This window comes from Schistocerca cancellata, chromosome 9, assembly GCF_023864275.1.
Source record: "Schistocerca cancellata isolate TAMUIC-IGC-003103 chromosome 9, iqSchCanc2.1, whole genome shotgun sequence".
NCBI classification, from domain to species: Eukaryota; Metazoa; Arthropoda; class Insecta; order Orthoptera; family Acrididae; genus Schistocerca; species Schistocerca cancellata.
Genome location: NC_064634.1, coordinates 257194519 through 257208572, shown reverse-complemented (window position 1 = coordinate 257208572; position 14054 = coordinate 257194519). Strand labels below are relative to the sequence as shown.

At 38.8% G+C, this 14054-nt stretch overlaps 1 protein-coding gene across 1 annotated transcript in view; it reads left to right on the top strand.

Annotated features, from left to right (window-relative positions):
• The window catches only part of LOC126100842 (odorant receptor Or2-like), a 49236-nt gene extending 43236 nt beyond the window's left edge, over positions 1 to 6000 (top strand). Inside the window, exon 5 of the mRNA XM_049911495.1 lies at positions 4741 to 6000. Coding sequence (XP_049767452.1) covers positions 4741 to 4797 — 57 coding nt within the window. The 3' untranslated portion in view covers positions 4798 to 6000. The remainder of the gene's footprint in view (positions 1 to 4740) is intronic.
• Positions 6001 to 14054: the final 8054 nt, after the last annotated feature.

Genomic DNA, 14054 nt, shown 5'->3' with positions numbered 1-14054 from the left:
ATAGGAGTGTGGGTAAGCTACTACAGACAGCATAGTGAACGCATTATTGTGGCCAAGATAGACACGAAGCCAACGCCTACTACAGTAGTACAAGTTTGTATGCCAACTAGCTCTGCAAATGGTGAAGAAATTGATGAAATGTACGATGAGATAAAAGAAATTATTCAGGTAGTGAAGGGAGATGAAAATTAAGTAGTCATGAGTGACTGGAATTCGAGAGCAGGAAAAGGGAGAGAAGGAAACATAGTAGGTGAATACGGATAGAGTGTAAGAAATGAAACAGGAAGCCGTCTGGTAGAATTTTGCATAGAGCATAACTTAATCATAGCTAACACTTGGTTCAAGAATAATGAAAGAAGGTTGTATACATGGAGGAGGCCTGGAGATACTGGATGGTTTAAGATAGATTATGTAATGGTAATACAGAGATTTAGGAACCAGGTTTTAAATTGTAAAACATTTCCAGAGGCAGATGTGGACTCTGACCACAATCTGTTGGTTACGAACTGTAGATTAAACTTGAAGAGCTGGCCGAAATGGCCGAGCAGTTCTAGACGATACAGTCTGGAACCGCACGACAGCTATGGTCGCAGGTTTGAATCGTGCCTCGAGCATGGAAATGTGTGATGTCTTTAGGTTAGTTAGGTTTAAGTAGCTCTAAGTTCTAGGGGACTGCTGACCTCAGAAGTTAAGTCCCATAGTGCTCAGAGCCATTACGACACCTGAAGAAACTGCAAAGAGGTGGCATTTTAAGGAGATGGGACCTGGACAAACTGAAAGAACCAGAAGTTGCAGAGAATTTCAGAGAGACACTTAGGTAACGATTGATAAGATCGGAGGAAAGAAATGCAGTGGAAGAAGAATGTGTAGCTCTGAGAGACGAAATAGTGAAAGCACCAGAGGATCAAGTAGATAAAAAGACGAGGGCTAGTAGAAATCCTTGGGTAACTGAAGATACATTTAATTTAACTGATGAAAGGAGAACATATGAAAACGCAGTAAATGAAGCAGGCAAAAAGGAATACAAACGTCTCAAAATTGAGATAGATAGGAAGTGAAAAATGGCTAAATAGTGACGACTAAAGGATAAATGTATGGATGTAGAGGCATATCTCACTAGGGGTAATATAGATACTGCCTACAGGAAAATTAGAGAGGCCTTTGGAGAAAAGAGAGCCACTTGCATGAATATCAAGTGCTCAGATGGAAAACCACTTCCAAGCAAAGAAGGGAAAGCAGAAAGGATGACGGAGTATATAGAGGGTCTGTACAAGGGCGATAAAATTGAGGACAGTATTATGGAAATGGAAGAGGATGTAGATGAAGATGAAATGGGAGACTTGATACTGCGTGAAGAGTTTTCCAGAGCACTGAAAGGCCTAAGACGAAACAAGACCCCGGGAGTAGACAACATTCAATTAGAACTACTGACAGCCTTGGGAGAGCCAGTCCTGACAAAACTCTACCATCTAGGAGCAAGATGTATGAGACAGGCGAAATACTCTCAGACTTCCAGAAGAATATAAAAATTCCAGTCCCAAAGAAAGCAGGGTTGACAGATGTGAAATTACCGAACTATCAGTTTAATAAGTCACAGCTGCAAAATACTAACGCGAATTCTTTACAGACGAATGGAAAAACTGGTAGAAGCCTACCTCGGCTCAGATCAGTTTGGATTCTGTAGAAATGTTGGAACACTTGAGGCTGTACTGACCCTATGACTTATCTTAGAAGATAGATAAAGGAAAGGCTAACCGAAGTTTCTACCATTTGTAGACTTAGAGAAAGTTTTTGACAATGTTGACTGGAATACTTTCTTTCAAATTCTGAAAGTGGCGGGGGTAAAATACAGGGAGCGAAAGGCTATTTACAGTTTGTACACAATCCAGATGGCACTTATAAGAGTCGAAGGGCATGGAAGGGAAGCAGTGGGTGGGAAGGGAGTGAGACAGGGTTGTAGCCTATCCCCTATATTATTCAATCTGTATATTGACCAAGCAGTAAAGGAAACAATAGAAAAACTCAGGGCAGGAATTAAAATCCATGGAGAAGAAACAAGAACTTTGAGGTTCGCCGATGACATTGTAATTCTATCAGAGACACCAAAGGACCTGGAAGAGCAGTTGAACGGAATGGACAGTGTCTTGAAAGGAGGATATATGATGAACATCAACAAAAGAAAAACGAGGATAATGGAATGTAGACGAAGTAAATCGGGTGATGCTGAGGGAATTAGATTAGGAAATGAGACATTTAAAGTAGTAGATGTTTTTTGGTATTTGGGGAGCAAAACAACTGCTGATGCTCGAAGTAGAGATGACATAAAATGAAGACCGACTATGGAAAGGAAAGTGTTTCTGAAAAGGAGAAATTTGTCAACATCGAGTATAGATTTAAGTGTCAGGAAGTCGTTTCTGAAAGTATTTCTATGGAGTGTAGCCATGTATGGAAGTGAAACATGGACGATAAATAGTTTGGACAAGAAGAGAATACATGCTTTCGAAATGTGGTGCTACAGAAGAATGCTGAAGATTGGATGGGTAGATCACATAACTAATGAGGAGGTATTGAATGGAATTAGGGTGAAGAGGAGTTTGTGGCAGAACTTGACAAGAAGAAGGGACCGGTTGGTAGGACAATTTCTGAGGCATCAAGGGATCACAAATTTAGCATTGGAGGGCAGCGTGGAGGGTATAAATCGTAGAGGGGGTCCACGACATGAACACACTAAGCAGATTCAGAAGGATGTAGGTTGCAGTAGGTACTGGGAGACGAAGAAGGTTGCACAGGATAGAGTAGCATGGAGAGCTGCATCAAACCAGTCTCTGGGCTGAAGACCACAACAGCAACAAAGTTACTTAAATGGCAGAAATATTTCGCTAGCATTTAATTTTTATTTTCTATTAAGCACAAACGCCGCAGCTAGTCAAACGAAAAATGATATAAATCGATGAAATGTTTCGAAATGTCTGATCTGAGCTTCCTCTGGAAAACATCGTCTACTACATCCTCATGGTAGCGTATACATAATTCCTTAACACTGTACTCACTAATATTATTCTGAGTTTGTAAGTAACACATAATATTCAAAACACTGGTACGACACTGGAACATAAGAACAAGCGTTGTCACTGAACAAAAGTACATATAAAATATCAGTGCAGTTTTGAGAACCTGTTTCAAAGGTCTGATAAAATTTGTTAACCCTTGAGATTTTATTTTAAATTGAAATTAAATACCAGGTAGAAAGTATTAACTTTGGAAGTTAAGTAATGCAATCAGTTTCTCTATAAATTTACTTTGATAATTAAATTAATACTAAATAAAAAAACCTTTACTTACTGATTATCAGGATTTGTATATTAGGAGATATGACTTCATTGGAATGTTCATGTAAAATACATGAAAATGAAACCTAGTCTACGAATCATGGAGTGAGAAAAAAGAATGCCGCATCGGCACAGGGAGTTTAACTGTGGAGAGGCGAACTGATATATGTTTAATTAAGAAAGGCAGCAACCTATTCGCTTGTTGCATGGGCAACAGTGTCGATGATTTATTGACATGGCCTTACAACATTAGCCAACATGGCCTTGCTCTGTTGGTACTGGGAACAGTTGAAAGCAAAGGGAAATTACAGCTGTTATATTTCCTGAGGATATACAGCTCTACTGCAATGATTCAGTGATAAAATATTCCGTAGGTGACTGATGCGAAATGCCAGTACTCAAGCTTGAGACCTTCTCTGGCACTGAGTTTCTCGTTTGCTCGAAATTACTATGTAAGTGGTTTTCGTGTGCTGTACTTTGTCGAATTGCTTAGAAACGTCCGCATCCCTTTTGAAGACTGTAGTTGAAGTTTTATCCATTATTCAAAGCTTCAAGCCAAAGAAGCCTCAGAATCACAACATCCATATGAATGCGAGAAAGGTCGCTAAACGGAAGGAGCCTCAGTTCTGACTTTGTGGACGACACAGCTGCTCCACAATTAAAAGTAATTGGTCAGGAAAATCAGATATCTGAAATGTCCAGATGAAGCTCAATATGCTCGACGATAGAGGAAGACGTAGTTAGACAAAGAGAATCAGTGCTTTACAACACAATAAATGATTGGCTGTTCTGCTGACGTATTTAATGAAATAATGTAAGCACTCAAAATGAGTTTCGTACTCTCAACAGAATAGCCCATATTTACTACTGAAAAGTCTTCCAATGTGTATAGATACACGTGTACGTGCTTTTCTTACTATTTTCGATTATTTATTTTTCTATATTTGTTCTAAATAGTTATTGGTTTCGTATAGAAAATATTTTGTTGCACAGTCTGTGACCAGTAGAGCTGTAATCCAAATGGTTGCAGAGTGTGTGCTCATAATGAATGAGATTTTCACTCTGCAGCGGAGTGTGCGCTGATATGAAACTTCCTGGCAGATTAAAACTGTGTGCCGGACCAAGACTCTCGAACTCGGGACCTTTGCCTTTCGCAGGCTAGTGCTCTACCAACTGAGCTACTCAAGCACGACTCGAACCCCGTCCACACAGTACTGGCAGAAGTAAAGCTGTGAGGACGGGGTGTGAGTCGTGTTTGGGTAGCTCAGTTGGTAGAGCACTTGCCCGGGAAAGGCAAAGGTCCCGAGTTCGAGAGTCTTGGTCCGGCACAAAGTTTTAATCTGTGTGCTCATAGATTTATACTAACAGCATAACACTTCTTGTCGTCTCATAATACATATTTATCTTACAGCTGGTGAATGCATCCTATTCGTACTACGCATTGTTGGGTCAAATGAGTAAACGCTAGACACAAACTCTTTGCAGCTGACTCGTCGATGAATACTGATTTCTACAGCTTTCAATAAAATCGCACCGTATTTCCAAAATTTCGTACACAAATGTCAGGCTTAGATTAAATTTCCTGGTCTTATGAACTGGTCTTATTAACTGTTAATGCAACATTAATTAAAAAGTCATTAATGACTTGAGAGGAAATCCACTTATGTTCTTAGGTGAACTATGTAAATTGCAGAGTGTAATAGAGCGTTTTGTAAAAACATTGCTAACATCACACTATTTTTTCTATTTGTAATAGAAATCTACAGAGAATTATTCACATAGAAAAGAAATTTATAAAATTGCTGGATTGATAACTTATTTTTTCTAGGCACAATTTTTGCAATGGAAATGTTAATTTTTTCTCTTGAAGAAGAAGTTCCTGTTTCTATGTACTAAAATAATTCATGATGATTACACACAAAGACAATCCTATCGAATATTTTGTTGAAACAAGAAAAAGAAAACCTTTGCACCAGAGAGATGAAGCTGTAAAATTATGTACCCTGTCAAGATCTAGTGCCAGAGATTTAATCATTTTACTTATATCTGATAGTAAATGTTTATTCTTTTTATAGAAATGAAATCTGTACTCCAAATGCTGTCATATTAAGATGGAGAGCTCTCTAATACTGAAATGTTCTTTCCACCACTGTATGTAATATACAGAATTCCACTTTTTGAGCAATATTATTTGTTTTAATAGATCAATTATTACTGAAAAAGAACTGCAAATTTCTTATCAGTCGTTGAGAATATTTTGTACACATTTGTAAAGTGATAGTTTTTTATTTTTCTGTAGTACTATGTATTACTAACCTCATTTACTGCTATAATTTAACATAAGTATAAATATAATTCTGGTTACAAGTGATTTACATTTGCAAATACGAGTATTTTGGACACTTGATTAATCGCCTGCAAATCTTTTACAGCAAAACATAGGGTTGCAGCGCTTGCACAAGTGATTTTATTTGCTCACTGTAATTACAATATGAAACGAAATTAGATTATCTTACTTTGATTGACATATATTCATGTAATATTCATCAACTGTTAAAACAGGAGAGTAAGTACCATGCACTTATTGGCAATAAAAGTGTTACTTTGCACTCGCTTTTGTAATCTTGCAAATGAAATGAGCTGGGCTGTGAAAATAAAAAAAATCTTTGAATTTTTGGTTGGTGTATTAAACTAACTTATTTGCATTTATTTTAAGAACAAAATAGTATGATTATTCTCGTGAAGTGATCCTGTTGAGTGGAACACTGGATTTTAATTTTTACTATCAGCATAATAATTTGTGATGTTCTTTTTTCATAAATATTTAGTAACCCCACAACATTTAATTGCGCCGTTTAGTATAGTCCACTAAATGACATACAATCTTTTAGTTATGATCTACGTTTATATTTACAGTCGGCAGTTAATTATTTCAAGAGTGCCCTGTTACTTAGATGAATGGTATGCTGCCATGGACAAATCCATTTGCTGAACATTTACAAATTCCTATGGAACATACTGATTCAAACTTAATTATAGAAACAGTTTTTTGCATCACTCGCCAAATTAATTAACACACGTAAGTTTAACAATAAAAATTCATAAAAATTTGTTTTTCAGTTTGTATGCTACTAGTTTCCAATTAAAAATTAGTTAACAAGACATAAGAACAAGAGATGTGTCAGTTTAGATTTCAAATTACTTACTTCCCGTCAGACATTTTTGGTTGTTAGGCTTATGAGAATACTGCTTGTGGCCATACATTCAACAACTATCTCATTCATTTAAAGTAACAATATAATGAAAAGAAAATTTACTACTAACTACATCACTACATAGGGGAGATACTGAGTCGCTGATAGGCAGAAGAAAAAGAGTGTCACAAGTAAAGCCTTCTGCCAGTAAGTCCTATGTCAAAAATAGACTACACACACACACACACACACACACACACACACACACACACACACACACACAAGCAAATGCAACTAACACACACGACTGCAGTCTCAGGCAACTGTAGTCACAGAGCGAGCAGCAGCACCGGTCGTTTACTCATTTTAAGCTTACATATATATACCACTGGAGATCGTTTCTTTTCGTGTTGTAGCTGCGGAGGCTTATTCTTTACAGATGGTGATGGATAAAGTATGTCGAAATTTTAACCCCTTTAGTAGCTGTGTAGCCTAACATAAGCTGAACCAGAGTGGTCTCATGTGTTTCTTATACTATAGAGATAAATGAGAAAGCCAACCAACTGACTGAACTGTCACATCGTGGTTGATTATGGGCATGATAAATGATCAAAGCTAACTTCCAGCCCTGGTTCATCGGCTACACAAAAGAAGGGTGTAGTGTGTAGCGTAACATGAATGACGGCACGATTAGAGTAAACTTTCCTAGAAAGAACGTGAAAGAAAGGTGGCCATGTTAACATTGAGCAGCCCAAATCTAGAGAAAGTGGTAATAAGACATGTTACGGTATCATTCGCAGTAGCTGGCTTACTATGAGTGATCCGAATACACCCACTAAATCCATCCATAGCAACATATATGTAGGTTCTATGTAATTACTGAATATCTTATCCATTATGCTATGTTCCATGGAAGACCACAATAGACCCCGACGCATGTTACGACTGGGCTTAGCTTCGTTACACAACGAGTACTGAAAGACTAGTTTCCTAACGTCTTTGTACAGCCCTTTCAAGTAAGGCGTTCTTTAATTTCCTTGACCGTCTTAGTGAAACCTGAATGGCCGTCACACAAAGACTGATGGAAATGACTGTAAACAACTGGTATCAGTTGGGTCACGTTCCTAGTCATGCTTCAGATTGCTAAATAATATAGCAATCTCTATTAAGACCGCAGTCACACCTGCTCATAGCTCCTCGGTGTAATGGTCATGTGGGATAGGTGGCTCTTACTGAAACCTACTACCCAGCATATCCAATATCAGGATCCGCGAGTATGCTTAACCCTCAAGCTAAAAACCGATATGCGTACCCCGCATTCGGCAATGCGAGTGGCTTTCCTAGACCTAGCAAGAACCCAGCCCAGTGTCCGGTTATCCATTTTAAGATCAGAGGTATTGTGTTCGTTGTAAACCCAAGCTCTTCGAGCGCAAAGAGAATAGCTAAGGCCTGCAGCTAGCAGACCGAGTGTTCAGATTCCGATACGTATCGTAAAACATACGCAAACGGCTTGCGTCTGCCTTCCTTTTCTTGAAGTAACACGGCGGCAAGGCCACTAGTAGATGCGTGTGTCTACACCAAAAAATCCTGAGTAAGTTTGTAATGGGTAAAAAAGAAGCACAAGCTAAGACTCTGTCTAGGGAACCGACGGCTGCTTAATGAACGAGAGTCCCACAGAAATCTTCACCCTTTCGGCACCGGTTGATGAGGGCTGCGGCAACCTGAGCAACGTTCGGGAAGAACTTATGACAAAAAGTGGCCATCCCGATATACCATACCACACAGTTTTTATCCTTAGATGGTCCTAGGTACCTTTCTTTCCACTTCGGTGCTGGAAACAATGGGACCAAGAGAGGAAACTTTGTTATGAACTGAACTGAACTTGCAAAGCGTGACAGCCAAGCCCGCTTCCGTAAGTTGGCGTAAAAACCATGTGCTCAAGACGTCCATCAACGGTTTTGCTATGTATGAATAGATCATCAAGGTAGCCGCAAGGGCAGCACAGCTTCAAATCCCCCAAAACTACATTTACAACGTAGACAACACAGCGGCTCCAGTGGCGAACCCAAACGGAAAAAGATTAAATTAAAAGTCATAATAGTCCGTACAGATTGCCATAGCACGTTCACACTCTTCTGCCAACGTAATCTGATAATAAGCTTGGTTTAAACTGACGACATTAAAATATCGAACCGCACAAAACCAAGGATCTCGGAGAACGGTACTGATTCCAAAAGATTTTCTGAATTGAGACGCGACTGTCCACCACTAGGTGATAATCAGCCCAAGATGATGCAGGACCTAAGAAAGGAGTGACTCATAAGTAAATATCGAAGGCCTAATCACACCACCCACCAGAAGGTGGTCAACTGACTTCTGGTCGACTGTCACCTGTAGCACGTCTATCTTGGGAGACGACAAACGAGAAGGGGTTTACGTAGTATTAATATGATCTATTAATGGAATGCAATACTGAATTTTATTCGTTACTCCAGGTTTGTCTATTAAAACGTACGGAAACTTGTCTGTAATTAGAGGTAACCATTCAGATTGTTGTTCCCTGAACGATTTTGAGTCAAATTATTCCCACACTATTAACTGCACAAAACATTTGCCGAGTCTTACGTTGACAGAGAGGAATCTTAACGTCCTCTTTCATTTTATCGAAGTAATTCTCATAAGAATAATTGAACAGGTACGCTGTTTTGATTAAAAATACACTGTCCACAATTACTCGGGTAGTTACCCCTTTAACAATTAGGAAAAGGAGGGGGATGAAAAGCTCCTGACTTTATTTCAGCCGACACTGCCTGATGACATACTACCATTCGACAGAAAGTATCTTTTCTTAACATGAAGTGAAGGCCCATATCCTCCCATTCCTCAATACCAAAGATGATACCCACTGACTAACAACGAAAGCGAACTGCTGGAAACAACCAAGGCACAGACTGGTTCGGAATTCAAAACTGAACACACAAAAGGTAACGAAATATCATGCAACGCTCGAATTATCTGACAGCGAACCGACGGTTTGGTTTGAGTCAGACGCCACGCCGCCGTGGATGTGGACAGTTTCTAGCCACATGACCGTATTTACGGTCATGAAAACATAATATCATCAAGCCGTTTTCGCACAGATACGGGAGACACCTATTTCCCCAAATTTCTTGTGGCTCCTCTCCTAACCGTGAGTCACATTCCTGATCCAGAAACGTAGTATTTTGTGTTGCAAATATAACCTTACATAAAGCAGTGTGAGACGTCGATCTATCGCAAAGGACAATATGTGACTGATCCTGTGGACACATTCCTTCAAGAATATTAAGTACTGTTTCAGTCTCTGGTAATATGGCACTTAATGTTTGTGAAGCGACCAGAATCCTTTCTGCGTGTTTGTCTAAATACTTTTCAGAACCTTGTACCCTAAATAAGTAATCACTGATCATGTCTTTCCTCATACGGATCCCCACCTTTTCCTGAAAACTATTCTTTCGAAAATAAAATATAGGCCTAGTATTTTTAACAGTTTCAGTCACTAATTTATTCAAAACTCCAACAGTTAATGGGTATACAATTTGTGACACGAAATTAGGTGACAGCTGTATAACGACAGCCTGCTCTTCTGACGCGCCAACAGAGCAGACCTAATTTCTCCACTATTGCCTAAAGAAAGATTTTAATAATTGCCAATTATTGATAGTAAACGTTTCGGTAGTTTAGAATAACTTTGCCAAATTTGATTTTCTAGCTATCACTCTCTGCGCCTTGATTTAACTGCGTAATATCAGTCTCATTTCCGCTTGCTAATTAAAAAATATTTCTGTAATGAAAATAAATCACCCTGGATTCAGAGCATTCGTATCCGAAATCCTGTTATACGAATGGTTAATATACGCCTGAATAAGCAAAAGCTGTGATATCAAAGGCACTGCTTGTTCCAAAAATTCAGCACCCCCTTGCGCACTATCTAACAGCTCAGCGCGAGGAGTACTTGTGGTACCCGCCTCTCAAGCTGACCGGTCTAAGAGGCCCCGCAGCCATAGTAGAGGTTCAGCTACCATCCAGTCTAGTGGCGCTCCACGACCGTACATAAAACAGGACTTTTTGAAGTAAGGCCCAACCAGTGGGGCACATGGTCGAGATGTCATCCTAAAACGAAGAAAGAGACAAACAATATTCAAAACAAAATAAGTGTTAATACATGCGGGTTCGAGGGTTGGCCCACCCGCCACGATCAGATTTGCGACCATTAAGCTATCTCAAAACGACCTCAAGATAGTGCACTTTGTATAGTAGTGGAAGGAACCAAATGCACATACCGAGAAATAAACATGTACTTTTTTAAATTTTTTGGTCAAATAGTTCTATTGAAAGCAGCCAGCTTAAAAATTTTGATGAAAAATAAAACCCCTAAAAGGGAACAACAGTATTTTATTAAGACATGTATAGCTTAAAATTTATCCATTTGTGGAGTACAACTTCTCACAACAGTTTCAAAACAAAAGCAGGGTACGGCATTCCAAAATGTTCCCTTCTCAAATACCTTAATTATGATACAGAGGGGATCCCACTATTCAGTGATTTAAAACGCGTAAGAAACAATTATAACACATTTCTTAAAACGAAATAAACAGCTATATCCTCTACACTCTAAAGGAAGGAGGAACACTTTCTTGGGCAATGTGATGTGCAAACGAAGTGACGTAGCCAAAACAGATCTAAAATCAGGCGCTTCCTTGAATAAAATTCTGCTCTTAACTTAAATAACACGGTTTCACCGATACTTGGAAAAAATATTAAGCATTAAGAGATTAAAATAATTTTGGTACAATATGATTTCAGGAGCACCTACGCTACATGAATCAGAGGTTAGCCGAAATCTCTCTTTCTAAGGAAAACAGATCCCCAGTCGTAATCAAAAGCAGAGCCTCAGAGGTATATTTGGTTTTAAAATATTTTTTAAAAAATTTGCACGACTAAAGGTGCCTGGTCATATATAATTTTGTTAAAAAATAAAGCTGCCCTAGGAAGCATCACCATGGGGACATAATACTTAATGGCACTCAGCCAAAACAAATACTGGAAGATCGGGTAAACGTCTGACCACTCAGCGTACCACTCACAATATAAACTTGTGCACAGGTTCTCAGACACCGTCAGACTATTTAACTAGGTTAATCGGTTCGCAAATTAACACCAAAGTTGACTACTGGTATGCGTATCAGACTGTAAAGCCCACCATTAATTTCTTTGCGCTCCCCTTCTTTTGCCACGATGGAAATGGAATGGAAATGAGCGTTTGGCGTCATTGGACGGAAGGCCCCTTGCGGGGCAGGTCCGGCCGCCTTGGTGCAGGTCTTTTTACATTCGACACCACATTGGGTGACCTGCGCACCGGATGGGAATGAAATGATGATCAACGCACCAACAGTCAGTCTCTGAGCGGAGAAAATCACCTACCCAGTCCGGAATCGAACCCGGGCCCGTAGGACGGCAATCCGTCACGCTGACCACTCAGCTATCGTGGCGTACTTTTGCCACGATAAAAATGCTTAAGTAGTAGGGAGAAATACAGATAAATTACCTACAATAAATTATAGTCCTAAATAATAGGCAAAATCGGATCTAAATTTTAATAAATTTCTATCACATGTATATATACCGGTCCAGTAGTATCATTTCAAAACCACGTACAAGGGGAATAGTACAGACATATATTTACGTTACAATAACTTTAGATATATTTACTTTCACATTCATTGATATCCTCAATATGATCACTATAGAAAACCACATTCATATAGCACTATTTCGGCACCGACCGTTGCAATAAACGCTGTAAATGTCTGCTAGTGTTGCTGTATTAGCAACACTAGATATCTCTGTCCTCCAACAGCATTGTTGATATCATGCGAATATCACTGGGACTTTAAAAAAATAATAAAACGGTGGCTTCATGCTGAAAACACTGGTACTCAAAGCTTGAAGGCGTTGCCAGGAGACGGCCCTTGGCGTCTTTGACTATCGCTACTACACCGGCTCAGCATGTCAGTGAGAAATGTAAGAGTATGAAATCATTTGGAATATATACAGTATAGGGAAGTTTTGCTAAAATTTATCAAGTGTTCTTTTTTTCTAGTACAGTCGTTTCAGCAGTAATAATAAATACCTTATACCTTCCAACCACAGGTTAAGTTAAGCATAAAATACGCCAGAATATACAATAATAGAAACAGAAAACATGTAGAATAATAGTTTTGGTGCTCAACGCAGTTGCGTATGATAAAGTAGATCTGTGAAAAAATAGGTCATACTCCAACTTTTCAGGCGTGAATGAAAAGAAGTGGAGATGAAATCCAGTTGCCTACAGTATTAAATGAAGTAGTAAAGCATGTTTTTTTTTTTATTCCTGTATTGCCGTTCAGACCTCAGTTTAAGATTAAATGACCGTACGAAATAGCGACCATAGTTTGCTTATATGATTATGGTGTGTTACTATGGAGTGTTATTCTGGAGAGTTATTTTGTGGTAAGCATACCTGGCGATTACTTCCTGCTTCCTAAAATGGTGAAGTATAACGAATAGGTAATGACGAAGGTACGTAATGAAATATTTGGAGTATAAGAATAATGATGTATAAGTTGTAAATGACCCAGAAATGTAATAATACCTTAAGTATTGTAGAGCATTGTCTGGTAGTGAAATATGGGCTGTGGGAGAACCGGACAGAAGCGAATCGCAGTATTTGAGATGTGGTGCTACAGAAGAATACTGAAAATTAGGTGGACTGATAAGGTAAGGAAGGGACAGGAAGTAAGCATGTATGTTAAGACATCTGGGAATGATTTCAATGGCACTAGAAAAATCTGTAGGGGATAAAAACTATAATGGAAGACAGAGAATGAAATACACACAGAAAATAATTGTGGACGTAGGTTACAAGTGCACTCTGAGATGAAGAGGTTGGCAAAGGAGAGAAACTCATGGATGGGCACACTAAAGAGGTCAGATGGTAACGGTTATGGAGCCTGACTTTGAAGTAAGGTAATTTTAGTGAATACACTGTTCTAGTTAACAGAGTTGTTAAGAAAAGTATATGATGGGAATTACAACCATAAGTAAGTACGTGTATAACTTGTTGTCAGCGTTTTTGAGTAACGGAATGTATTTTATAAGTTGGCAAATTGTAGTTATTCTGTATGTAATGCATGGCACTGGCAATGAAAAACTGAATAATAGGGTGGTATTTCGACTACATACTAATAATGATTTGTTGGTTATCTAATTTTCTTGGTGTTGGCAGTTGCCAGTTAGGGTTTACAGTAAGGAGGATGATCATTAAAGGAAGAAGGTCTTGTCAACGAGTAGCTTACTGCAATGAGTAAACATTTCATTCTCTTTACACCGCGTCAGCTGATTAGTCACGTCAGTCGGAAAAGTGAATATCTACGCGGATTTATAATGTTGTATAATGAATGTTTACTTTAAAGTTAATTTTTTTTTCTTATAGATTTAGTTACGATGATAA